Source organism: Gorilla gorilla, chromosome 20 (genome assembly GCF_029281585.2).
Source record: "Gorilla gorilla gorilla isolate KB3781 chromosome 20, NHGRI_mGorGor1-v2.1_pri, whole genome shotgun sequence".
NCBI lineage: Eukaryota > Metazoa > Chordata > Mammalia > Primates > Hominidae > Gorilla > Gorilla gorilla.
This window is the reverse complement of record NC_073244.2, coordinates 49,646,241-49,670,935: the sequence shown is the minus strand read 5'-3', so window position 1 is coordinate 49,670,935 and position 24,695 is coordinate 49,646,241. Positions and strand designations below refer to the sequence as shown.

The window sequence follows — 24,695 nt, the reverse complement described above, 5'->3', positions numbered from 1 at the left end:
GGCCTAAATTGCCGCGGGCCCCCGCGGAGAGGATTTTTTTTTTTCTTTCGAGGGCGCGCGCCCATGCGCACGCGCGTTCAGACCCCTGGCCTCGGGAAGTCAGCCGGCTGCGGGGTTGGGGGCCAACGGTTCTGTGGGCGGAGTCCTCTCGCAGCATCCGCCAGGTAGCTTCTTAGTTGCTGCCCCTAGCTCTAGGAGCTCCTGAGTGCACACGCCGTACCCCTCCCTTGTCGGGAATCCTGTCGCAGGTAACAGGCGCAGCCGATGCTTTGAGATAGAGACGCCCTGCCTTCCCCGCCCCGTGCAGGAGGCCCGAGGGTGAGGGGCCCCAGGTGTAGTCGCCTCTCCCTGGCGTAGGCGGCTCCAGAGCTCTGCCTTCGACGGGAGCCACAAGACCCAGGGGCTGCCTAGGGGCCTTGTTATCTTGCATTCTTTGGTTGATCGCACATTCCTGAGGGTAACTAGTGTTTGTAGAGTACCTACAACTTGGGAAATTTTGTCCAAATTTCATCCACCTGGTGACATAACCAAGCAGCGGAATACCCCGCAACACACACTCCTTTTTTAATGTATATTGCCACTCCTCCATAAGAGTTACCGAGGGAATTGACTGGAATTGCAAGGTCCTCTGGTGGAGAAGCCGGAGTCAATACCCTTTCCGCCTCAGCCTGCCTTCTAGGAAGATGTTCACTAACACTTGAAGCTGGGAAGCATATGTTTCTTCCTGGGAGAGCACATTTTTCCACTCATTCAACAAAAATGGATTAACCACCTATTCCATGTCAGGTTGGGTGATTATGGAGACACAAGAGAAATCCAGACAGACTGGAGTCCTACCTTCAGGGAGCTTTCAGTCCAGTAGGGATATCAGGCCACCACCAGACTACAACAATGTAGAGCAATACTAGCTAAGAGAAATATACCCTGCACTTTGAGCCACCGAGGCAGGAGGATCACTTAAGGCCAGGAGTTGGAGACTGGCCAGGTAACATAGCAAGACCCTATCTCTACTAAAACTAAAAAACTAGCTAGGCATGGTGGCATGTGGCCATAGTCCCAGCTATTCAAGAGGCTGAGTATCGCTTAAGCCCAGGAGTTTGAGACTGCAGTGAACCATGATTGCACCACTCCCCTCCAGCTTGGGCGACAAAGCAGAACCCTGTCTCTTTAAAAACAAAAAAAAAAATTATATATGTGTGTGTCTTTATGTGTAATGCAAGCCACATATGCAATTTTAATTTTTACATAAACAGGTAAAATTCATTTTATTTATCATTATTATTTACTTTTTTTTTTCTTGCTATGTTGCCCAGGCTGGTATTGAACTCCTGGCCTCAAGACATGTTCCTACCTCAGCCTCCCAAAGTGCTGGGATTATAGGCGTGAGCCATCTCACCCAGCTATGAAATTAATTTTAATATTTTATTTAACCCAAATATATCCAAAATATTATTCCAAGTTAGGTTAATGGAAAAATGTTTTCATTGCTTCAGTTCTACATTTTTTTTTTTTTGGAGACGGAGTCCCACTCTGTTGCCAGGCTGGAGTGCAGTGGCCCCACCTCGGCTCCCTGCAACCTCTGACTCCCTGGTTCAAGTGATTCTCCTGCCTCAGCCTCCCAAGTAGCTGGGATTACAGGCAGGCGCCATCACACCCAGCTAATTTTTGTATTTTTAGTAGAGACTGGGTTTCACCATGTTAGCCAGGATGGTCTCGATCTCCTGACGTGATCTGCCAGCCTCGGCCTCCCAAAGTGCTGGGATTACAGGCGTGAGCCACCATGCCTGGCCTCAGTTCTACAATTTAAGTTAATTAAAATCAAATAAAATTAAAATGTTATGAGGCACTAACAAAGATACTCATTTGCGGCATTAGCTGCAGTAGCAAAAGGTTGGAAACTACCGAATGTCCATTAATAGAAATTTGGATAAATGATAGTTCAGCCACACGGTGGAATACCCTGCAGCTAGTAACTGTTGGGAAATGAGTTATATGTATTAATATGAATTAATCTTAAAGGTATATTAAGAGAAAAGTGAATAACAGTGTATATAGTATATTATCACTTGCATAAGAAAAATATTTTTGGCCGGGCACAGTGGCTCACGCCTGCAATCCCAGCACTTTGGGAGGGAAAGGCGGGTGGATCATGAGATCAGGAGACCATCTTGGCTAACATGGTGAAACCCCATCACTACTAAAAAATAGAAAAAATTAGCTGGGCATGGTGGCGGGCACCTGTAGTCCCAGCTACTCGGGAGGCTGAGGCAGGAGAATGGCGTGAACCTGGGAGGCGGAACGTGCAGTGAGCTAAGATGGCGCCACTGCATTCCAGCCTGGGCAACAGAGCAAGACTCCGTCTCAAAAAAAAAAAAAGAAAAATATTTTTATATATATGCTTGTGTATGTACAGAACACCTTTAGAAACACACAAGAAGGGCCAGGCGCAGTGGCTCACGCCTGTAATCCCAGCACTTTGGGAGGTGGGCGGATCACTTGAGGTCAGGAGTTTGAGACCAGCCTGGCCAAAATGGCGAAACCACATCTCTGCTAAAAATACAAAAAATTCGCTGGGTGTGGTGGCGCACGCCTGTAATCCCAGCTACTAGGGAGGCTGAGGCTCAAGAATCACTTGAACTCAGGAGGCAGAAGTTGCAGTGAGCCAAGATCGCGCCACTGCACTCCAGCCTGGGCGACAGACAGAGACTCCATCTCAAAAAAAAAAAAAAAAAAGCACACACACACACAAAAGAAAGACACAACCAGAGTTACTTCTGGGAAGGGGAAACAGAAGGACAGCTGGTCAGGTGTGAAAAGGTGACTTTTTTTCCCTTACCTGCTCCTTAGTACATTTTCAATATTTTACCATGTCCGTTTTTAAAAGTTGTTTAATGGCCGGGCGCAGTGGCTCATGCCTGTAATCCCACCACTTTGGGAGGCCGAGGCGGGTGGATCACGAGGTCAGGAGATCGAGACCATCCCGGCTAACATGGTGAAGCCCCGTCTCTATTAAAAATACAAAAAATTAGCCAGGCATGGTGGCGGACGCCTGTAGCTACTCGGGAGGCTGAGGCAGGAAAATGGCGTGAACCTGGGAGGCGGAGCTTGCAGTGAGCCGAGATGGCGCCACTGCACTCTAGCCTGGGCGCCAGAGTGAGACTCCGACTCAAAACAAAACAAAACAAAAAACAAAAAAAGTTGTTTAATTACAGGGAGGATAATAGCTAAGTCGTTAGAATAATTGTAAGAATTAAACCAAATTGGCTGGGTGCGGTGGCTGACACCTGTAATCCCAACACTTTGGGAGGCTGAGGCAAGTGGATTCTTTGAGGCCAGGAGTTTGAGACCAGCCTGGGCAACATGGTGAAACCCCATCTCTACAAAAAGTACAAAAATTAGCCAGGTGTGGTAGCACTAGCCTGTAGTCCCAACTACTCAGGAGGCTAAGGCAGGAGGATCACTTGAGCCGGAGTGGTTGAGGCTGCAGTGAGCCATGATCGTGCCACTGCACTCCAGCCTGGGTGACAGAGTGAGGCCCTGTCTCAAAATAAATAAATAAGAATTAAAAGATATGTAAAACGTCTGGTTACTACTTTACAACCTAATTAATCCTGGATACTGTCTTTACTTCTCAGGGATCCAGGGTAACTCTTCCATCCAACAGAAACTAGCCCACCCTGTTAATGTATGTTTGTCAGCCTGGAAAACTATTTCTTCCCATTAAGAAAGTTAAATGCATTCCACCCCCAGCCCTAGCTATGCAGCCACCTGAAGGCCAGAGTAGCACTCCCAGGCCCTGGGGACAAACTTGGGCTCCTTATCAGTACTGTCATTCAAAGAACCAAGTAAGCCTAGGTTGCCCCTCTGACTTTACAGTCAACTAATTAGGCCCTTCTGATATTAGCTGGACTTTCTGCACCCCTGTGCCCAAATGTGAGACCACCTGCAAGGTTATATAATCCATGCAGGGCCCTGTCTCACAGTGTGGCGCACTCATCACCTTCCTTTTGGGTGGCCAGGTCTCCTCGTTATAGGTACTCAAAGCACTTCATACTTTTCCTTCTTAAAACTGAATTTAATTTGCAATTTAATTTGAGGAAATTAAAAGTTGCAGAAAAGTTCTAAAGGATAATATAACCCATCACCTAGAATTTCCCACTGTAATCCATTTTATATCTCTTCTTTGATGACTGTAAGCTCTAGGGAGCAAGAAATCTGCCTGGATCCCCTCACACTCACCTGTAACAGAGCACATTGGAGCCAACAAGTGAGCCAAAGGGAGCCCAGGGGGCTGACCGTGTCGTGGAGTGCAGCGCCCCCTAGAGTCAACTCTCTTTAACAAGGCAAAGCTCGTGGGAGGTTTGCCTTTCCTCAGGCCACCAACTAATGCTGTACCTTACGGTGGACTGGTGCTAAGAAAAGGAATATAGTTCCAGTGTCAACACCCAGTCATGGACCTGGTTTGTCTCCACAGTCAGCAGGAATAACATGCGTTGGTCCCAAATACCCTTCATGCTAAATTGGCCACAGAGCTTGAATTCTCCCATTAGATTATCTTTGTGTTAAGATATTAAACAATCAGCCGGGCATGGTGGCTCACGCCTGTAATCCCAGCACTTTGGGAGGCTGAGGCGGGCAGATGACCTGAGGTCAGAAGTTCGAGACCAGCCTGGCCAACATGGTAAAACCCCATCTCTACTAAAAAAAAAATACAAAATTAGCTGGGCATGGTGGTGCATGCCTGTAATCCCAGCTACTCAGGAGGCTGAGGCAGGAGAATCACTTGAACTCCAGAGGCGGGGGTTGCAGTGAGCCAAGATAGTGCCACGGCACTCCAGCCTGGGCGACAGAGTGAGACTCTGTCTCAAAAAAAAATAAAAAAGGAAAAAGAAATAAAAGATATTAAACAAGACTGTTGGGATTAAAGCGTCTGGAGCTCACTACAAACTTGCTTTTAAGGACAGGTACTGGGATTAGGGAGTCAAATGTCATCCTCTGAGGCTAACCCAAGGAAACTGGTCTATGGTGTGGGAAAGAGTGGCAAATAAATAAAGAAAGAAATAAACATAGAGGGCCAGGTGCAGTGTCTCATACCTGTAATCCCAGCACTTTGGGAGGCTGAGGCAGGTGGATCCTGAGCCCAGGAGTTCGAGACCACCTAAGCAACATAGGGAGACCCTGTATCTACAAAAAGTTTTTAAAAAATTAGCCAGGCATGGGGGTGTGTGCCTGTGGTCCCAGTTACTCGGTAGGCTGAGGCAGGAGGATTGCTTGAGCCCAGGGGTTTGAGGCTGCAGTGAACTGTGACTCTACCACTGCACTCCAGCCTGGGCAACAGAGCAAGACCCTGTCTCAAAAAAAAAAAAAAAAAAAAACCACATAAAATTAAATAAACATAGAGATTTGGGGTTTGAAAGTCCTCCTTCTCACTCATCACCTAGAAATATTCCCCCAAATAGTCCCAACCACTTTCTCTCTGTAGGCCAGTCAAGAGAAGTGGGACCCAGTGGAGCTATTTGGAATATGGGAAGTGATGGCCGTGACTGCAAATTTGTTACAAACGACTACTCTCTCAGCAGCTCCGGGGCCGCAAGAAGGGGCCAGTGGGGTAACTCTGAGTTGTGGTTGTTGTTTGGGTTTTTTGGTGTTTTTTGTTTTGTTTTGTTTTTGAGATGGAGTCTCACCCTATCGCACAGGCTGGAATGCAGTGCTGCAATCTCGGCTCACTGCAACTTCCGCCTCCTGGGTTCAAAGCAATTCTCTGCCTCAGGCTCCTGAGTAGCTGGGATTACAGGCGCCCGCCACCATGCCTGGCTAATTTTTGTATTTTTAGTAGAGACAGGGTTTTACCATGTTGGCCAAGCTGGTTTTGAACTCCTGACCTCATGATCCACCCACCTCAGCCTCCCAAAGTGCTGGGATTACAGGCGTGAGCCACCGCAACTGGCCTTTTTTTTTTTTTTTAAGGCAGGATTTTGCTCTGTCACCCAGGCTGGCATGCAGTGGGGCCATCATAGCTGACTGCAGCCTCAACCTCCCGAGCTCAAGTGATCCTCCCACCTCAGCCTCCCAAATAGCTAGGACCACAGGCACATGCCACCACGCCTGGCTAATTTTTTTTTTTTTTTTTGTAGAGACAGGGTCTCACTATGTTGCCCAGGCTGGCCTTGAACCTCTGGCTGCAAGCGAGTGAGCCTCCCACTTTGGTCTAGGGTAACTCCCACAGGGGCCTCCACTGCTGTGTAGGATCTGAAGCAGATCAACTAGAGCCTGAAAGGCATTCAGAATGAGCAGCAAGTGCAGGGTTGAGTGGAACAGAATGGAGACAGCTATCGCAGGAGGGCAGCATGCAGTCTGGGGAGCGTGGAAAGAGACAGGATGGTGTGTGCTGCCAGCCAGTCCCAAGTTCCCATTGTGAGTGGATTTGTGGATCAGAGAGCCTTCTTCGCATCAGCCAGCAAAACCTCTTCCTCCTCTGATATAGTAGAAGAATCCTGAACTGTGGATTGGATCTTAGTCTTTCTTTTTTTTTTTTTTTTTTGAGACGGAGTCTTGCTCTGTCACTGAGGCTAGAGTGCAGTGGCGTGATCTCGGCTCGCTGCAACCTCTGTCTCCCGTGTTGAAGCGATTCTCCTGCCTCAGCCTCCCGAGTAGCTGGAGTTACAGGCGCCCACTACCGTGCCCGGCTAATTTTTGTATTTTTAGTAGAGACAGGGTTTCACCATGTTGGCCAGGCTGGTTCTTGAACTCCTGACCTCGTGATCCACCCGCCTCGGCCTCTTAAAGTGCTAGGATTACAGGCATGAGCCACTGCACCCGGTGGATCTTAGTCTTGATCTGCCCTTTGTAGACTCAAACACATCCCTTTTCCTCTTTGAGTTCATGTTCCTCTTTTGTACAATGGAGATGATGATATCTGCCTCTCAGGATTCTTTCAAGAACTAACGAAATGATTGATGTTGAAAGCTTTTCTGTGGGCTGTCACCCACTGTATGCATGTGAGATGATGATGGTAAGTTTTGCCTGCTGCTTTCCCCCATCCCAAATCCAGTGAGTAAGTCTCTGTGGCACGCCAGAAGGTGTGTTTTGCTGACCTTGCTTCAGGAAGCCCAGGCCAAATGAATTGGGACTCCAACAGTTCTCTAAACCAGTGTTTTTCACATTTTGGTTATTGTTGAAACAAGGTGCAACGGTTCATGCCTGTAATGCCAGCACTTTGGGAAGCCACTTCTTTGGGAAGCCAAAGCTTGAGGCCAGGAGTTAGAGACCAGCCTGGACAGCATAGTGACACCCCCTCATCCCTACCCCACCCCCACTCCCATCTCTACAAAAATTGAAACAAAAAAACAAAATAGGCCAGATGTGGTGGCTCATGCCTGAAATCCCAGCATTTTGGGATGCCAAGGTAGGAGGATCACTTGTGACCAGGAGCTCAAGGCCAGCCTGGGCAACATAGTGAGACCCTGTCTCTACAAAAACCAAACAAAGAAACAAAAATTAGCCAGGTCTGGTGGCATATGCCTGTAGTCCTAGCATGTGGGAGGCTGAAGTGGGAGGATCACTTGAGCTCTGGAGTTCAAAGCTGCAGTGAGCTATGATGGTACCACTGCACTACAGCCTGGGCAACAGAGCAAAGCCTTGTCTCTTTTTTTCTTTTTTTTTTCTTTTTTTTTTTTTTGAGACTGAGTCTCACTCTTTCCCAGGCTGGAGTGTAGTGGTATAATCTCGGTTTACTGCAGCCTCTGCCTCCTGGGTTCAAGTGATTCTCCTGCCTCAGCCTCCAGAGTAGCTGGGATTACAGGCGCCTGCCACAACGCCCAGCTAATTTTTGTATTTTTAGTAGAGACGGGGTTTCACCATATTTGCCAGGCTAGTCTCGAACTCTTGACCTCAGGTGATCTATCCTCCTCCGCCTCCCAAAGTGCTGGGATTGCAGGCGTGAACCACGGTGCCCAGCCAAAACCCTATGTCTTAAAAACAAAACAAAACAACAACAGCAACAACTCATTGATGGGCCTTAATCTCAGATTGATGGGCCTTAATCTCAGATTGATGGGCAGCAACAACAATTATTCATTGATGGGCCTTAATCTCAGAATTTCCAATTGAGTAGGTCTGGGGTGGGGCCCAATAATTTGCATTTCTAACAAGTTCCCACCATTTCTCTAAACGGATGAAGTTCTTCTACATCTGGCAGGAAAGGTTGGCCTCCGTTGCCCTCTGCTGGCCAGACTATAAATTTAACTGTCATGTTTCCAGAGCAGCTGAAAAGCATCAAGTATGAGTTGGAAGGAAATAGAGTGGTCACCTGTCTGAGAACTAGGCCAGCCTACAAACAGCAGTCGTAAGTGTCTGTCACTTCAGAGTATACTTAAAAGGGTTTTCACATAAATGATCCTATTTAATCTTTGCAACAATCCTGTAACATAAGCAACAGTGGCATTTTCATTTTACAAAAGAGGAAAAACTAGCCAATTGTCCCACCGGTAGTGACAGACTCCCTGACAGAGGGGGTATGTTAAAAGTAATTCACTGTACAACCAGGAAAAGTAGAGGTTTGTCCTCATGAAGGCCAAAGAAAAGGGAACGGGGAAGAGGACAGTGAACAGCAGATGTACCTCCCGTAAGAGAGCTACCTGAGGCCGAGGTTGGTGGCTCACCTCTGTAATCCCAGCACTTTGGGAGGCCAAGGTGGGTGGATCACCTGAGGTCAGGAGTTTGACACCAGCCTGGCCAACATGGTAAAACCCCGTCTCTACTAAAAATACAAAATTAGCTGGGCGTGGTGGTGCATACCTGTAATCCGAGCTACTCAGGAGGCTGAGGCAGGAGAATCACTTGAACCTAGGAGGCGGAGGTTACAGTGAGCCAAGACTGTGCCATTGCACTCCAGGCTGGGCAACAAGAGCAAAACTCTGTCTCAAAAAAAAAAAAAAAAAAGGAGCTACCTGATTCCACACAGCCAGGGAAGCCTGCAAGGCCAAATGGCTGGATCCTCTCTCCATATGTGCTAGCTGGGGCTGACTCTTATTCCTGGGTGCCCCGTATCTCCAGTTCCTTTTTCAGGAGGAAATGTCAGTAGAATCACCCAGGGAGTTCATTACAAGTGGAGGTTCTGGGGTCCCACTTCCATGGTTCTGATTCAGTAGGTCTAGGGCGGAGCCCAGGAATATGCATTTTAACACCTACAGGTCGGTGTTGCGGCTCACACCTGTATTCCCAGCACTTTGAGAGGCTAAAGCTGGAACCCAGGAGTTCAAGACCAGCCTGGGCAACAAAGCAAAACCCCATCTCTACAAAAAGAAAGTTTGAAAAGTTAGCCAGGCATGGTGGTGCATGCCTGTGGTCCCAGCTACTTGGAAGGCTGAGGCAGGAGGATCACCTGATTTTTAAATTTTTTTTTATTTTTTTGAGATGGAGTCTCACTCTGTCGCCCAGGCTGGAGTGCAGTGGTGTGATCTCGGCTCACTGCAAACTCTGCCTCCCAGGTTCATGCCATTCTCCAGCCTCAGCCTCCCAAGTAGCTGGGACTACAGGCGCCCACCACCACGCCCGGCTAATTCTTTGTATTTTTTAGTAGAGACGGGGTTTCACTGTGTTAGCCAGGATGGTCTTGATCTCCTGACCTTGTGATCTGCCCATCTTGGTCTCCCAAAGTGCTGGGATGACAGGCGTGAGCCACCGTGCCCGGCTTTATTTTTTTTTTAAACTTACCCCCAGGTGGCCAGGCGCAGTGGCTCACGCCTGTCATCCCAGCACTTTGGGAGGCTGAGGTGGGTGGATCACCTGAGGTCAGGAGTTCAAGACCAGCCTGGCCAACATGGTGAAACCGCATCTCTACTAAAAATACAAAAGTTAGCTGGGCATGGTGGCACGTGCCTGTAATTCCAGCTACTCGGGAGGCTGAGGCAGGAGAATCGCTTGAACCTGGGAGGCAGAGGTTGCATGAGCCAAGATTGGGCCACTGCACTCCAGCCTGGGTGACAGAGCGAGACTCTGTCTCAAAAATAGATAGGTAAATAAATAAATAAAATAAAATAAAATAAAATAAAATAAAACTTACCCCCAGGAATCCTGGTTCAGGAGGTCCAGGGGCCATACTTTGAGAACCCACAGTCTTCACAAAATGCTCTCCGGACACACCACAAAATGTGAAGGACTATTATTTGCCTGTGAGGGTATTCTTTCCCAGCCCCTCTCTCGGTTTCTCTGGTTCTCTCACCCATATATGTTACTGGGTTACGATAGGAACATGCTAAGATTCACTCCCAATTTGCTCTCTCCAAGCCTCAGTTTTCTCATCTATAAAATGAGATAATGCCTACCTTACTGGGCTGTAGAGTGGATGAAATGAGAAGGTATGTCTTGTGCACAGTTCCTGACTTTCAGAAGGTGTTCAATAAACATGAGTTCATTGTTCTTGCTTTCTGATTCCTAGCTCCTTGGAAAATGGCAGTGACTAAGCTGGGCTCTTTTGGATTCCCACAGGTTTTTAAGCAACAGTCCTCAGGAGGGCCAAGGGAGTCTTACAGTGATGTCTTCCCCCAGGCTCATTCCCCTGTGGAAAGATTTAAAACTCCTCCTAAATGACACCATAAATAAAAGCAAGGTAATGTATATGTAGGACGTAAACATATTATAGGTTGGCTGCTACCTGTCTTACAGTCATGAGCATTTCAGAAGAGCCACAGATTGTCCTTGAGAACAGGAAGCAAACAGGGTATACTATAGTCACCACCTTAGCAGGAGGTGGGCCATCAATTTGCATGAGTCACAGACTTCTCGCAAGGACATTTTGATAGTGGAAAGTGGACACTCTGGAGGATTGTAAGAGGAACTGACCTTCTGGAAAGAGAGTTTTTCTATTATTTTATTTTATTTATTTTGAGACACAGTCTCGTTCTGTCGCCCAGGCTGGAGTGCAGTGGCATGATCTCGGCTCACTGCAACCTCAGCCTCCCAGGTTCAAGCAATTCTCCTGCCTCAGCCTCCCAAGTAGCTGAAACTACAGGTGCATGCCACCACGCCCAGCTAATTTTTTGTATTTTTAGTAGAGACAGGGTTTCACCATGTTGCCCAAGCTGGTCGTGAACTCCTGAGCTCAGGCAATCTGCCCGCCTCGGCCTCCCAAAGTGCTGGGATCACAGGCATGAGCCACCGCACCTGGCTGAGAGATTTTTTAAAACAGGGGAGGAGGCACCAGAGAAAACAGTTGCCAAGCTCAGTTTTGCTATGGTTGGCTCTGCATACAAGGATCCCAGGGTCAGGCGTGGTGGCTTATGCCTGTAATGTCAGCACTTTGCCAGGGCGAGGTAGGCAGATCACCTGAGTTCGGGAGTTCAAGACCACGCTAGGCAACATGGTGAAATCCCGTCTCTACTAAAAATACAAAGTATTAGCCGGGTGTGGTAGCCCGTGCCTGTAGTTTCAGCTACTCGGGAGGCTGAGGCAGGAGAATCACTTGGAACCCGGGAGGCAAAGGTTGCAACGAGCCGAAATCAGGCCACTGCACTGCAGCCTGGGGCCACAGAGCGAGATCTTGTCTCAAAAAAACAAAACAAAACAAAAAAAAAACAGGATCCCAGATGCATGTTTCATAGCACGTGCTCTATCACCATGGGATAATATATATATTGTATAAATGCTTGTCCTCTGTCAAATTTAAAGGCCAGATAGGGTGTCCCAAGAGTCTCACTTAGTGCAGCTTTAAGCTTCAGTAACTTAGAGCTGCACTGACTTTGGGAGACTCTGCTATATTCCATGTGTGCGTAAGGTGATATACTTGCCTGACTATTCTGTTAAATATTGTGTCTTTTATGGTACATGTACCTTCTACACACAAGCGAGAATGTTAGAGGGGGCTGGACTCAGTAGCTCATGCCTGTAATCCCAGCACTTTGGGAGGCCGAGGCGGGTGGATTACCTGAGGTCTGGAGTTCAAGACCAGCGTGACCAACATGGTGAAACTCCATCTCTACTAAAAATACAAAAAATTAGCAGGGCCTTGTGGCATGTGCCTGTAGTCCCAGCTACTTGAGAGGCTGAAGCAGGAGAATCGCTTGAACCTGGGAGGTAGAGGTTGCAGTGAGCTGAGATCACGCTACTGCATTCCAGCCTGGACAACAGAAAGAGACTCCATCTAAAAAACAAACAAAAAAAGAATGTTAGAGGGCAGGCATGGCTAACTTCATGTTGAAAAGAACATCATTTTTCCCTGTGTTCACACTATAAAATTTGCACACAGAGACTCTGCAGAGTTGTGTTCCCTCATGCATTGGGGGATTTGTTACATGCTTGTGAAGTATAGCTGTGCCACAGGTGATAAGTTATGCACGTGTGAGTGTAACAGGAGTAGGTCCTTCGGGTGGGAGGCATGACTTTGGGAACTGCTCCAACTGTGACTTGTGCGAGAATATATTTAGTGCCTCTGTGCCCTGGCCTCTTAGTTTATGCCACGCCTCTCTCTAGCAACCTTCGGAAGACCCAAAGAACTGCCTAGTTGTGCTGAGTGACCGGTCCCAGGTACTGTTCAAAGAGTCTCGCTATCCTCAAAATATGCCGTGTGTATGCTATTATTTCAGTGATGCCCACTTCTTCGCCTCCCTCTCTTGGGTGACATCAAGCACAAAAGAAATACAAGTAAGACTGCCTTTCTTACCCTTCTTGGCCCATTCTCTGAGAGCCATGCCCATATAACTGTTAGCCCAGATTGACAAAGGAGGATATTCCCCATGAATGAATGTGGTCTGGAACCAGAAATCTCTCCTCATCCTTTCTCCAATTATAGTCCTCATGTTGAGTAGGTTGTATGGTTCCCCCGAAATAAACCAAGGTTAGGAAAAGGGTCCTAGGATTCCTGCCTCTACCGTATTTCCAATTCCCATCACCAAGGGATAAAATCACTTGAGTCCTCCAATTCCTCCTTAACACAAAACATGGGGAAATAAGGGAATATTCTGCCCTACCATCAGCTCTAGGCAGTTTCATCTTTTTTTTTTTTTTTTTTTTTTTTGAGACGGAGTCTCGCTTTGTCATGCAGGCTGGAGTGCAGTGGCGCAATCTTGGCTCACTGCAGCCTTTGCCTCCCGAATTCAAGCGATTCTCCTGCCTCAGCCTCTCGAGTAGCTGGGATTACAGGCACTGACACCACACCCAGCTAATTTTTGTATTTTTAGTAGAGATGGGGTTTCACCATGTTGGCCAGGCTGGTCTCAAACTCCTGACCTCAGGTGATCCACCCGCCTCGGCCTCCCAAAGTGCTAGGATTACAGGCATGAACCACCTCACCCGGCCTAGGCAGTTTCCTTCTTATTCTCTTCTAGGCTGTAGCATGGATGAAGAGCAAAACTGAGGACATGGTTGAGAAAAGAACATTCTCCATGACTGAACGATTGCCACCCATCCAGTCCATGGTCCATGCGGGCTCCTTTCATATCCTCGTGGTCTACTGTGGTGACCTGATCCTGCGACTCTTTGGGGACCACTTTCGGGCATTCAAACCCCTGGGTAAAGTGCCCTGCCGCTTCAACATCAGCTGCCTCTGCTATGACCCGGAAATGAAGATGCTTCTGTCTGGCATCCTGGGGGCAGTGGTGACCTGGGTCATTGAGCGAGGTGGCACGGGCCTCCAAATAGCCCACATGGTCTCCATGCCAGGTGATGAGCTTGTCCAGGACATCGTGCTGAATGGTCCCAGTGGCTCCCTCCTGGCCCTGTGTGAGACGGTGGTGAGGGTCCTTATGCACCAGGGCAAGGGCCAGCTGGGAGAGGTAAAGAGGTTCATGTCCACCAGCAGCGGCTCCTCCATCACCTGCTGCTTCACCTGTTTTGATCAGGGCTTTCTCTATGCTGGAAATCAAGCTGGGGAAATCCAAGTTTGGAGCCTCCAGCAGGGCCATCCACTCCACAGTTTCCAGGCCCATCAATCAGGAGTGATCTGTATCCGCAGCCGACCAGAGGCCCACACCCTGCTAACAGCTGGTAGTGACAGCCTAATCAAGGAGTGGAACCTGACTTCAGGGAGCCTGCTTCGGCGGCTAGAGCTTGGTGAGGAGCTGTACCGGCTCCAGTTTATTGACAGCATTACTTTCTTCTGCCAAACTGCGCATAGTTTTTCCTTGCGCCGCCTGCCCTGCTTCTACAGCCTCTTCAATGTCTGTGGCTCTGCTCCCCAGCAGTTGCGTCGGGTCTACTGTGGAAATAACTGGTTCCGGATCCTGTGTACCACCGAGGATAGCTTGTTGCGCTTTGTGTCCCCAGTAACAGGGGACCTTCTGGTTATCACCTGGCCCTTCTCAATCCTGGACCGGGCTGTGGATTGGGCCTACGACCCAGGTAAAGAGGAGCTCTTTGTAGCAACAGGCAGCTCAGAGGTTCTGGTATTTGACACAACCCGCTGCCCTTGCCCAGCCAAGTATCTCTTAGGCACCTCACCAAATTCTCAGGACTTTGTACAATGCCTGGCTTATGGGCATTTCAACTTGGGGCGGGGTCTAGAGGGACTGATATTCTCTGGGCACCAGAATGGTGTGATAAGAGTGCTCTCCCAGCACAGCTGTGCTCGATTAGAAAAATTCATGCACTTTGGCGCCGTACTGGCACTCTCCACGCTGTCTGGAGGGATTTTTGGTGGCCAAGGAAACTCTCTGCTCTGTTCCTATGGAATGGATGACTATGTGCACCTGTCAGAAGCTGTGCTTGATGGGGTCAAAGTACAACTGCGGCCTCTCGCCAGCATTCTCAGCAGCTGTCACCTAACACATCTGATACTCTTGCCCAAGTCTGTGGGTGCCATCACAGAGACAAACTGCCTGCGTCTCTGGAAGTTCCATGATTTTCTGTCCTCTGGGTCACAGAATGGCTTGAAATTCATAGAAACACTGCCTCTGCACCTGTGTGCCATCACATCCTTTGATGTCTGCCTCTCCTTGAGTCTTTTTGTCACAGGTTCTGCCAATGGCTCTGTTCGGATCTGGGACTTCCATGGCAGACTCATAGCCATTCTGGACTCATCACTGCACTTTGGCCCAGTCTGTTTTGCAAATGACCGGGGTGACCTGCTTGTGACTTTTAACCAGAGTCTTTACCTAGTGTCCTGTTTAAAATTGCTTCCCCCAGCCCTGCTGACTCGCCTTTCCTTTATGAGCATATCAGATGAAGTACTGGAAGTCCCTAAGCCTTTCATACCAAGCTTCTTCTTCTCCTTTGAAACCATGTTTGTGCCCAAGTACATCTACCCTGGACAAGCGCAACAGAAATTAGTGGGTCTGGAGAAACTTGTCAACAACCGGGCCATTGCCTTTGACCATTCTGTGCCACATGTGATAGAAGAAGATGAGGAAGGGAGCCCAGTGTTACTGCGTTCCTCCATGCATTATTCTTTGCAGGACATGGAAGATTGGATGCAGGTGAGCAAACGTTACCAATGCCATTATGTGCTTCCTCCCCAGCTACAACTGACTAGCTGGGATGGACTCAACCCCTATCAGATATTGCGATACTACTTTGGTCATGGGCGGGAATGGCTTTTTGCCCCTGACTGCTATATCCCCAATTCAGTGATTCGTGCCCGTCTTTGGCCAGAGGGCACCCCAATATACCTACAGTGCAACCTGCATGCACCCCAGCGGGAGCTGGAATGGGACAGGTCTCAAGAATTCTTCTTCTGGCACAGCAGGGTAAGAGCTATAAGTAATATAGAATATCCAAAGAAGAAGGAGGAGGATGAACACTTCCTAGAAATGAGACTTTCCAAGGATGTAACCTATAGTGTCCTTACAGATGGAGCAAACCGAAGTTGGCTGGGAAGAAAGATGAGTGAAATAACCATTAATAGCATGATTGAGACAATGCTCAATATTATGCCCCATGCTTCCTTGCTGAAGTACCAGTGCTGTGTTGGTGCACTAGGGCAAATCTTTGCCTCTTACCAGGTGTCCCCAGCCCTACGCTCTGAGACAGCCCGTCGGCTACTGGATGATACAACCAATTCCAACCCGCTGATCCGAGAACTAGCTTGGGAAGGGCTGAAGCGTCTAGGAATGATTACTCATCTTTTTGCCATGCCTCTGGCTCAAGGATTAATGGACAAGGATGAAAGAGTGAGGATCAAGACCCTAAGCCTCATGGCTGAGATTGGAATCCACTCTAGGACCTCACTCTTACAGCTGACCCAAAAACAAGAGACTTTTCGGGAGATGCAGTAAGTTTGTGCTTCCCTCAATTCTTCACCCCATTCCCCATTTTCCCCCTCCTTTCCTTTGCTATTTCTTCATCCCTGTTCATTAATTCTCCCTGATGTTTCTTCTTTCTCATAGCCTTTGCTCACTCCTAGATGACTATCCTTGACAATGCCCTGACTGTTCACTCCTCTTCCTCCTCCTCTTCCTTCTTTTTTTGAGACAGGGTCTTACTCTGTTGCCCAGGCTGGAGTGTAGTGGCGCGATCTTGGCTCACTACAACCTCTGCTTCCCAGGCTCAAGCAATCCTCCTGCCGTAGCCTTCTGAGTAGCTGGGGCTACAAGCATGCACCACCACGCTGGCTAATTGTTTGTAGAGACAGAGTCTCACTATATTGCCCAGGCTGGTCTCGAACTCCTGGGCTCAAGAAATCTTCCTGCCACCTTGGCTTCCCAAAGTGCTAGGAGTACAGGCATGAGCCACCATACCTGGCCTGCTCACCCCTTTCTCCATTGCTTTTCCTATGTGTCCGCTACTTCTTCAAGTTCCATTTTCATCCTTTTCTCCTGCTTCTACAGCCTCCAATACAGATCACTCCATTCATTGCCATCTTGGCTTCCTAGATAGTTTCTTTTGTCTCAGCCATTATTTTCCTCTGCATATGCCATCTCTCTTGGCCACTTTGCCAAGCCTCCTGCCTGTTCCACAACCCTTTTTTTTTTTGCTTCCCATTCTCCCTTTTGTTCCTGACTCAGCATAGTCCTTCTTCTCTTTTGACTTTCATAGGCAGCAGATGATCGGGGAGGAACCCCTGGACAATCTGCTGGGGATGCGGGCCACAGATCTCCAAATCCTTTCCACTCAAGTGGAGCAGAGATTGAATGAAAACCTGACCCTGTCACATAGAGATGAAAAGCCGGCTTTTTCTTTAGATGTCTCAAAGCCTTCTGAACTTAAATCCTCCCTGAAACCTCCTACAGTTTCTGAAGAATCTGAAGTGGCCATCAAGCCCAGCAAAGGCCAAAGACGAGGCCGAGCAGGAGTCAAAAAGCATAGTATGTAAGGGGTAATCTGGTCTGTGCCTCAGGGTCCCCAAGAGGCAGGGTAGTTAGGGTTAAAGTGGATCAAGAGATACTAGGTGGGCTGGCGGGACATGATGGCTCATGCCTGTAATTCCAGCACTGGGACGCTGAGGTGGGCAGATCACTTGAGGTCAGGAGCTCGAGACCAGCCCGGCCAACATGGTGAAACCCCGTCTCTACTAAAAATACAAAAATTAGCCAGGCATGATGGTGGGTGCCTGTAATCCCAGCTATTTGGGAGGCTGAGCTGGGAGAATCACTTGAACCCAGGAGGTGGAGGTTGCAATGAGCCGAGATGGTGCCACTGTACCCCAGCCTGGGTGACAGAGCGAAACTCCATCTAAAAAAAAAAAAAGAGAGATATACCAGGTGGGAAGAGAGATAAGTGGAAAGATCTCATCATAGAAAAGACACTCTCGGGTGAGGGACTAAGGGAGGTCTAGCATTAGGAGAAATACCTAATGTAGATGATGATGGGTTGATGGGTGCAGCAAACCACCATGGCACCTGTATATCTATGTAACAAACCTGCACACCTATGTAACAAACCTGCACGTTTTGCACATGTATCCCAGAACTTAAAGTATAATTTTTTAAAAAAGTGTATAGATAAGGAAATTATAGTGTATTCATAAGCTGAAATACTACTGTGATAAAAAAGAGTGATACATGCAACAACATGGAAGAATCTCAAAAACTATTGAAAGAAAGCAGACACAAAAGAGCACATTTTTTAATGATTCTATTTATTTGGAATCCTAAAAAAGGCAAATGAATCTACAGTCACAGAAAGCAGATCAGTGGTTGCCTAGGGCCAGAGGTTAAGGGTAGATAGATGTTGACTGGGACACTATATAGGAGGGAATTTAGGGGGATAATAGAAATGCCTTATATCCTGATTGTGATTGCAGTAATTACAAAAGTGTATACATTTTTCAAACTCATCAAACTGTTTGCTTAAAATGGGTATATCCTGTTTAAATTATACCTCAGTAAAATTGATTTTTATGAAAGCAATGAAAAAAAAAAAGACTTTCTAAGGAAGGATCCACTCAAACTCAGGAAGACTCTAAGGCCTAGCTCTCTAGGATTTGGCAGGAGTAGGGGGCTAGGAATAAAGCAAAGAGAATGCTTTTTTTTTTTTTTAAGGCCTCAGTTCTCTCTGTTGCTACTTCTTTTATGACAGTTCTTCTTAGCTCACACCTAATATTGGGAAGGGTTTCATTTAGCTTCCCATACTTTGCTTACCTCCATCTCTCGATTTTTACTGCAGGCCAAAAATGGTTGCGGGGTCTCAAGAAGACAAAAGAGAGAGACTCTAAACAGATGAGCACAGAGCCAGGCCTCTTAGAGGATGAAAGTGGGACTGAGGCCGCACCAGTTGAGATGGAGGAAGCATCCGTCTATTCCAAATGGTCTTCAAGCACCAGTGTAATAAAGCTCTCAAAAGATGTTGATTCTCAAGAGAAAGATATCTCGAAGGATCACATTGCATTGACCCTGAAGAGGCTGCGGAAAATACGTGACAAAAGAGACAAGAAAGCAACAGCTCAGAAACTCAAAAAGAAGCACAAAAAGAAGGGAAAAGCAGCCAAAGTTATAACTGAGGAAACTACGCCTCCTGTAATGGAACAGCCAGTTACTAAAAAGGTTAAAATCCAAGGGCGGGGAGCCTCTGGAATATCTCGCCGCAGGTCAACCACTGGAGATGGCTCATCATGGAGGGACGATCTATGTCGTCTTATGACCCTGAGGATATCTGGTTCCCAAACAAAAATGTCAGAAAATCTAAACGCTGAGCTAGTGACATTTGCTCAGGAGACGCTGGTAGATAGGCACCCCAGCTGGGAACTCTTTCAGGAGATCTGCCCCCTATTGAAGAAAGAAAGTAAGGTTCTACTTGAGGACCTTGATTGGGATGTAGTCCCGCCAGAGAAGAAACCAATTTTTACCCAGGAAGGAGCAATTAGAGAGGACATGATACAAGGTGTGACCCAAGAGGTGATCAGACACAAGGAAGTGATGCCAAGGGAAGAAGAACAAGCACAAAAGAAAGCAAGAGACATGCTGGGCTTGGAGGAAACCCAAGTGATTTTGAAAAAGGGCAAGAAAGAGAAAGTTATTTTTTTAGAACCAGGTAATGTAACCATGGGAAAAGAAATATCAAAGAAAGAAGAGAAGAAAACCTTTCAGAAGTCACCTAAGCAAGGGAAGAAAGCTGTCCAGAAGGAAAGAAAAGTAGGAAAAATAAAGAGGGAAATGACCAAAGAAGAGAGGGATATGAGTGAGGAAGTGGAGGAAATGGCCACACTAGAGGAGAAAGTGGTCAAACAAGAAGGAAAACCGGTTATGATTGAGAGGACACCATCTTGGCAGGACTGGAAAAAGGCCTGGGATGAGTGGAAACAGGTCCATGGTGAGACAAGGAAATCCTGGAAGGCATGGAAGGAAGAATGGGAGAAGAGGCTTCTTCAGGAAGAGGAGAAACTACATCAGGCTGGAGAGAAGCTATCCCCGGAGGAGGAAATGCTTCAGGAGGACAAGAAGCTGAAATGGGAGGAGTGGAAACAAGTCTGGGAAAATATGTTATCATCTAAGTCCAAGGAGCAACAGTACAAGGATGAGGAAGAAGTGACTTTGGAGGAAGAAGTGTCTCGGGAGGGGGAAGAAAAAGAACAGCAGGTCACAGAAGAGCAGAGACAGATCCAAGAAGAACACAAACAGGCCAGAATACACAGGAAACGAGCCCGAGCTGAAAAAAAACGAGCCCAAGAAGAGAGGAAATTAGCACAAGAAGAAGAGAAACTTGCACAAGAAGAGAGACAGTTGGCCCAGGAAGAGAGAAAACTGGCCCAGGCATATGTGAAAATAACCCAGGATGACAGGGAAATGGCCCAGGCAGAGGGTAAGTTTGCCCAGAAAGAGGAAACACTGGCCCAAAGAGGGGAGAAGCTAAGCCAGGAGGCAGAGAAATTGGCCCAGAAAAGGAAGAAACTGGCCAAGAAATGGGAGAAAGTGGCTAGAGAAGAAGAGAAACTAGCAAAGAAAGGAGGGAAACTGGCTGAGGTGAAAAACATATTGGTCCAGAAAGTGGAAGAACTGCTCCAGAGGGAACAAAATCTGGACTGGCAAGAAAAGGAGCTGGCCCAGGAATTGGAGGAACTGGAATGGGACATGGAAGAACTGTCTTGGAAAGAAGAGGAACTGAATCAGGAAGAGGGGAAACTGGTTGAGGAAAAGAAGAAACTGGCTGAGGAAGAGGAGGCATTGGCCTGGCAAAGGGAGAAACTGTCTGAAGAAGAGACAAAACTGGCCCAGGAAGAAGAGTTGCTGATCCAGGAAAAGGAGAAACTGGCCCAGCACAAGGAAAAAATGCCTGAGGAAGAGGAAAGACTGGGATGGAAAAGGGAGCAATTGATTGAGAAGAAGATGAAACTGGCCCAGAAAAGGGAAAGATGGATCAACAGCATGGAAGAACTCACAAAGAACAAGATGATACTGTACCAGAAGAAGAATCTGGATCAGGAAAAGAAGAATCTGGCCCAGGAGAAGGAAAAATTGGCTCAGAGGAAAGAGAACCTACTCTATAACAAAGAAAGACTCACCCACAGCAGAAAGCAATTAGTGCAAGTAAAGAACAAATTGGGAATGTTCAAGAAGATACTGGCTCAGGTAGAGGAGAAGCTGACACAGGAAAAGGAGACCGTGATCAAGAAGAAGGAGAAACTGGCTGAAACAGAGAAAAAATTGGTCCAAGTAGAGGATAGTTTGGCCAAAAAACAGGAGAAATTGGCCCAGGAAAAAATGAAATTAGCTCTGGAGAAGGCAATGGTCCAAGGAAAGAAACAGCTCAGAGGAGAGTTGGATATTGCTAAGGAAGAAAAGGCATTGAACCTGGAAATGAAAAGACTGGCTGAGGAGAAGATGAGACTGGTTGAGGGAAAAGAAACACTGTCTAAGGGAGTGACTCCAGAAACTTCTAGACAAAGGAAAATGACTCAAGTTGAACAAGAACTATTTGAGAGAAAATTGTCACTAGAGGAGAAGATACTGCTACATGAAGACAGGATATTGGCCATGGAGGAAAGCGAAATTGCCAAAGGAAAACTGGAATTTACTAGAGGACAGAGAATATTTGTCCAGGAGCAAAGAAAGTTAGCCAAGGCTTCAAGGAAGTTGATTAAAAAAAAGGAGAGCCTTTCCAAGGAACCAGCAAAACTGAACAAAATCTTAAAGGCACTTCAAAAACTAACCAGGGATGAAAGGAAACTAACACAGGAAGAAATAAAAATGACAAAGATGAAGAGGGCACTCTTTGTTAAGGAGAGCAGATTGAGTATAGAACAGAGTAAGCTGGATATCAAAGAGTGGGATTTTTCTGAAAAACGATCAGAACTGACTAAAGATGAGAAGAAACTGGCTCGGAAGCAGAGAAAACTGGCCAAGGAAATGAGAAGAATGATAAACAAAGAAGAAAAAATGACTGAGGAAGAGAGCAAATTGGCCAGAGAGCATTCAGAAGTCATACTGGATGATGAAGAGGAAGGAGGAATAGAAGAAGAAGAGGTAATCCCATTCCTTAAACGAAGGTGGAGAAAGAGGAAAGAGGCCAAGAGAGTTGACAAACCAAAGGAAAAGTTTTCCAGTCAAGTGGATGAAGTGGAAAGTGAAGAGCATTTTTCTGAAGAAATGGAAAGCCTGTTAGATGAACTAGAAAAGCAAGAGAGTTTGTCTTCTGAGGAGGAGGAGGAAAGGGAGGAAGAAGAGGAAAGGGAGGAGGAGGAGGAGGAAGGGGAGGAGAAGCAAGTGGAGAAAGAAGAGGAGGAGGAGAAGAAGAAGAAGAAAAAGGAAAAGAAGAAGGAGGAGGTTCAGGAGAAGGAAGAAGTGTTTGAGGAGAAAGAAGTAATTATGAGTGAGGAAGAGACAGAAAGTTTGAGTGACGAGGAAGAGGAAGAGGAGAGCTGCTCATTGGAAGAAGAGGTGGACAGGGAAAAAGAGATCTTAAAAAAAGAAAAACAATTTAAGTTACAAGAACAAAGAAGAAAGAGCCTAAGAGGAAGGGAAAGAGTCCTTTCCATTTTAAGAGGAGTTACTCATGGCAAAGGCGGGGCTATAAGACTAGGAGTTCTAAAAAGCCCTTTGAATAAACTGATGTCAACAGCTCTGGAGATGAAAGAGAAAACACCAGTGCCAGTGCCGGAGAAACAAATATCCTGGGAAGAGAAAAAGGCCACAGTAGTTGAAATACCCAGGAAATTCTTAGGGACAATTAATAAAGAAAGAGAAGTGATGGGAAAATATGAACCCATACCTCCACATGTTTTGGGTACAGTTTTGGAGTCCCAAGCACAGGACTTAAAGACCCCATTTATGTCCCACATATTAAGGAGGACCGTGGAAGCTGAGGAACTCCAACACAAACCACTAGGTGCCTGGTGGAAGTGGTTTTTGCAGCATCCACCTCTGATGGGACAGACTGAGGTACAGTTACCTCTCTCCCAAATCCCAGCTAAGGAACAACATGCAGACGTAAGCCTCTCAGATGTAGAGTGGATCCGCCATGTCCTAGAACGAATGGAAGCGGGAGAACAGCTTTCCAGGGATGGTTTCCATAGACTGTGCCAGCTGCTCAAAGACCTCGCCTCAAAGGGAAACTTAGAATGGCTGCATCTGGCCAAACTTGAAGCCATTGTGTACCGTCACAGACAGGCCCTGGAGTCACAAGACACAAGGATCTCAAGTAGACAGTCCATGAGTCCAAAATACCTGAAAGTGATTCCTCCTATAAAAGCAAAGGAAAAGGAGAGCTGGCCAAAACCTTTGGCTGTCCCCACACAAAAGTCCCCATTAGCTACCAAGAGGATTCCAGACCCAAGGGCTAAAAATTGGCATCTTCTAGGAGAACCTTACAGAAGTGAGAGGGCACAGCAGATATCCATTGCTCACAAGGAGATGGAAATGCAATACTTTTATCCTGCCACCAGAGACATTTTTCCAAGTGCCCATGCCTCTGTGGAAAAACAAACCCTGGCACTGATGTTTCAAAAGGACTTCTGGGATTTTAAGGATAAACGCAGGTTTCCTAAACTGCCCAAGTTAGAGAAGAAGACACAGCCCATTTCTAAAAAAAAGGAAGAGTTGCCTTTGTGGGAGACATTTGTGGCACTGTACCATGTTTTGCGGATGCTGCAGCAGCGATATCCAAAAGACAGCACTGCTTGGATGGAACAGTTCTACCAGCTCATGGACCTGTACCAACTTAAGTCCCCCAGAATCCAGAAGCTGCTTCAGGAGCTGCTAATGAGAGAGGAACCTCAACCCCAAGAGATCATCTACGAAGAGGCCCTAAAAGCCACAGAGCTAGTTCCCGGGGAACGGCTGTTCTGCTGCCTGTTTTGTGGCAGTTCTCATACTCCTAGAAGTCCTCAGGAGTTCCAGGGTGTGGTACCCCTCCCGTGGCAGAACTGTGTGCGCACCATCCTTCCCGTGGGCATTGCCCGGTATGGGATCTTAGAACTTGCCTGGAAGAGCCTGCCTGAAGCTGATCTTCATCTCACCAAGGCACTGACACACACCGTTGCTCCCACTCTCTAATTTGGGACTGACTGGAGGCTGGGACTTTTCATTGCCAACTGGAGAAAGGCCTAGTTACCTAGTTCATCTCTCTCTCTCTTTTTTTTTTTGAGACTGTGTTTCAGTCTTATTGCCCAGGCTGGAGTGCAATGACACGATCTCAGCTCACCGCAACCTCCGCCTCCTGGGTTCAAGCAAATCTCATGCCTCAGCCTCCCAAGTAGCTGGGATTACAGGCATGAGCCACCACGCCCGGCCCTAGACCTTCATCTCTAGGCCCACACAGAGGTAGGGCCAGGTCGAAGCCCTTTCCCAGCTCTGGAAACACAGCTTCTATATGTGGAATAAAGAGGAGGTTCTTGTTTGCAACAAACACTTTGATGTGTTCTTTCCCCGCAAACTTTGGTTCCCCAGGAAGGTAGCCAGGGAAACAACTTACTCACGTACTCCTGAGAGAGGGGGAAGCTTCCCAAAAGACAGTGGTGTCCACTATGTGGATGTATTGAGGCGGATGAGTCTGTCCTTGTCCTCTTCATTCCTTCCCACCATCCTCCCCAAGCACTCTAAGAAGGAAAGTACCAGACACAAAAACTAATGTACATTTGGCATGAATTTGAGGGGTATTGGTATAGTGGAAAGAGAATGGGCTTTAGAATCAGAAGATGCAACATTTTGTCCCTTAGTATTTGGGGGCCTACAGTGGGACTGACTCTTTTTCTGATTGTAGTTCTGTATGCTGATGACTTGAGTTCCAGATAGCAGGAATGGTGGATGTTGAGGAGATTCTCAGAGTAAAGGAATAATCTTCAAGTTTTAGCCAGTATCACCTCCACCTGGTGACTTCATCACTGGATGGCACTA

At 47.2% G+C, this 24,695-nt stretch overlaps 1 protein-coding gene across 3 annotated transcripts; it reads left to right on the top strand.

Moving 5' to 3' along the window:
- The first annotated feature begins 81 nt into the window (after nt 1-81).
- Nucleotides 82-24,207, top strand: LOC101142648 (WD repeat-containing protein 87). Of its 3 annotated transcripts, none has more exons than XM_019014344.3 (6): nt 82-164; nt 10,489-10,609; nt 12,469-12,639; nt 13,323-16,201; nt 16,966-17,234; nt 18,535-24,207. In XM_019014344.3, the coding sequence occupies exons 2-6, from the start codon at nt 10,535-10,537 to the stop codon at nt 23,853-23,855; spliced, it is 8,715 nt and encodes a 2,904-aa protein (XP_018869889.3). In that variant the 5' UTR covers nt 82-164; nt 10,489-10,534; the 3' UTR covers nt 23,856-24,207. The 3 variants fall into 3 exon arrangements, with proteins under 3 accessions (XP_018869889.3, XP_055225229.1, XP_018869888.3); XM_019014343.3 differs by having other exon boundaries at nt 122-248; XM_055369254.2 differs by lacking the exon at nt 12,469-12,639 and having other exon boundaries at nt 101-164.
- The last annotated feature ends 488 nt before the right edge of the window (nt 24,208-24,695 follow it).

Coding starts and splice junctions, on each gene's coding strand:
- LOC101142648 (XM_019014344.3), top strand. CDS start 10,535: ATGTCTTCCCCCAGGCTCATTCCCCTGTGGAAAGATTTAAAACTCCTC. Junction 16,202..16,965: donor GAGACTTTTCGGGAGATGCA/GTAAGTTTGTGC, acceptor TGACTTTCATAG/GCAGCAGATGATCGGGGAGG. Junction 17,235..18,534: donor AGCAGGAGTCAAAAAGCATA/GTATGTAAGGGG, acceptor TTTTTACTGCAG/GCCAAAAATGGTTGCGGGGT.